Consider the following 1,533-nt stretch of genomic DNA (forward strand, 5'->3'; position numbering starts at 1 on the left):
AATATAAATATATAAAAAAAAAAGCTTATTTTATCATTATAAAGAAAAAACTCTTAAATGTAAACTTATGAATGGAACCCTGTTTGCTAGTTCTAGAACTTAAATTAGTGGACCACATAGCAATAGCATCTCAAACTTTCATTTGCATATCAAAAACCATACAACTCTAACTGGATAAAAAGCCAGAAACCAACGAAAACGAGCTCTATTTTGGCCTTTCTCAGTCTACCAAATCTTGATTTAAACAGTTAACTCAATTAAAAGAATGGTTTAAGGAGGTGAGAACTCACTGGATCCGAGAGAGAGAGAGAGAGAGAGAGAGAGAGAGAGAGAGAGAGCGAGAGAGAGAGAGAGAGAGTCAATTATCACAACTCCAAAAGTACAACTAAATAGGTGATATTACTAGCATCCGTAAAATGGTCGAGTTCTCAAACAAATCTTCCTAGATTTTTACCAGCAATATTACTATTTAATTATTTTAGTTAACCCATAATCACACCCCAATTAACATACAGCCACAGAAGCTCCCGTACTAACTCATTTCCCGTTCGCACTCGCTAAACCTGATCTTCTCTTTCTGCTACATTAAGCAAGCTCTTGATTTTTCTCCACTAGTCTCACTTCTTTTGCAGATCTAAGCACACTGGCCTGACAAAAACAAAACAGAAAAACAAAAGTTAAATCAGACCCAGAACAGAAATACACAAACATTAATCAACAATTAATGGTGCATTATTAATTATACAAATTAACCAGACCTGGTCCTCAGTAATTTCCACAGAAAACCCATCAACAATGACGAGAGACAATGTCTTCTTATAGCTTCCTGGCTCAAGGGTTCTTGCCAACAACTGGTCATGCTTCCGGCTTAGGTACAAATCTAGCTCATTTGCTCCTCTCTTTGTTCTACATATATAAACAGATAATTAGCATAACTTATTTGTATGAAGAAAAATATACAATGAAATGAGTAGTAAAGATAAGTTTATAGTACTAACCGATCAGCTCGAAGGCGTTCGTACTGAGGATCATAGTTCATGAAAACAAAGTATGACTCGCTTTTTGTACCTTCCATTTGCTTCTAGTTTGTCTTTCTAGAGAGTTTGTTCTTCTACTAGGGTTATATATTGACTCGTATACAATACAATATGGCCTTCAGCTACTTCTGAATGATATGGTTATTTATACATGAAGTCTGACATTTTCTTTTTCATTTGGGATGCCCAAGTGTACTTCTAAGATAAAAATTATTGGGTAACTATTATTGTGATAATGGTGAAACTTCAACTTATTGTAATATATTTTCAGTTATTTTATATGTTTTACACGAGTCTCATCATCTCATGGATCCCTGTTACGTGAAAGTAATACGAAAAATAGTTGGGAAAAGAGTACATTTGGAAAAAAATGGGGAAGAGATTGATATATATCTACAGTATCTACTGGCATACTACATGCCTTAGCAAGTAATGGGAATCCTTCCATGGCTACATCAAAAGATGTGCCATCATTCACACTTGGAAATTTCTCACC

At 34.7% G+C, this 1,533-nt stretch overlaps 1 protein-coding gene across 1 annotated transcript; it reads right to left on the reverse strand.

Annotated features, from left to right (window-relative positions):
* Positions 1-380: 380 nt before the first annotated feature.
* Positions 381-1,176, reverse strand: LOC137709796 (subtilisin-like protease SBT2.5). Its single transcript, XM_068448780.1, has 3 exons — positions 999-1,176; positions 759-906; positions 381-648 (listed from the first exon to the last, which is right to left on the reverse strand). The coding sequence occupies exons 1-3, from the start codon at positions 1,073-1,075 to the stop codon at positions 586-588; spliced, it is 288 nt and encodes a 95-aa protein (XP_068304881.1). The 5' UTR covers positions 1,076-1,176; the 3' UTR covers positions 381-585.
* Positions 1,177-1,533: the final 357 nt, after the last annotated feature.

Source organism: Pyrus communis, chromosome 12 (assembly GCF_963583255.1).
Source record: "Pyrus communis chromosome 12, drPyrComm1.1, whole genome shotgun sequence".
NCBI lineage: Eukaryota > Viridiplantae > Streptophyta > Magnoliopsida > Rosales > Rosaceae > Pyrus > Pyrus communis.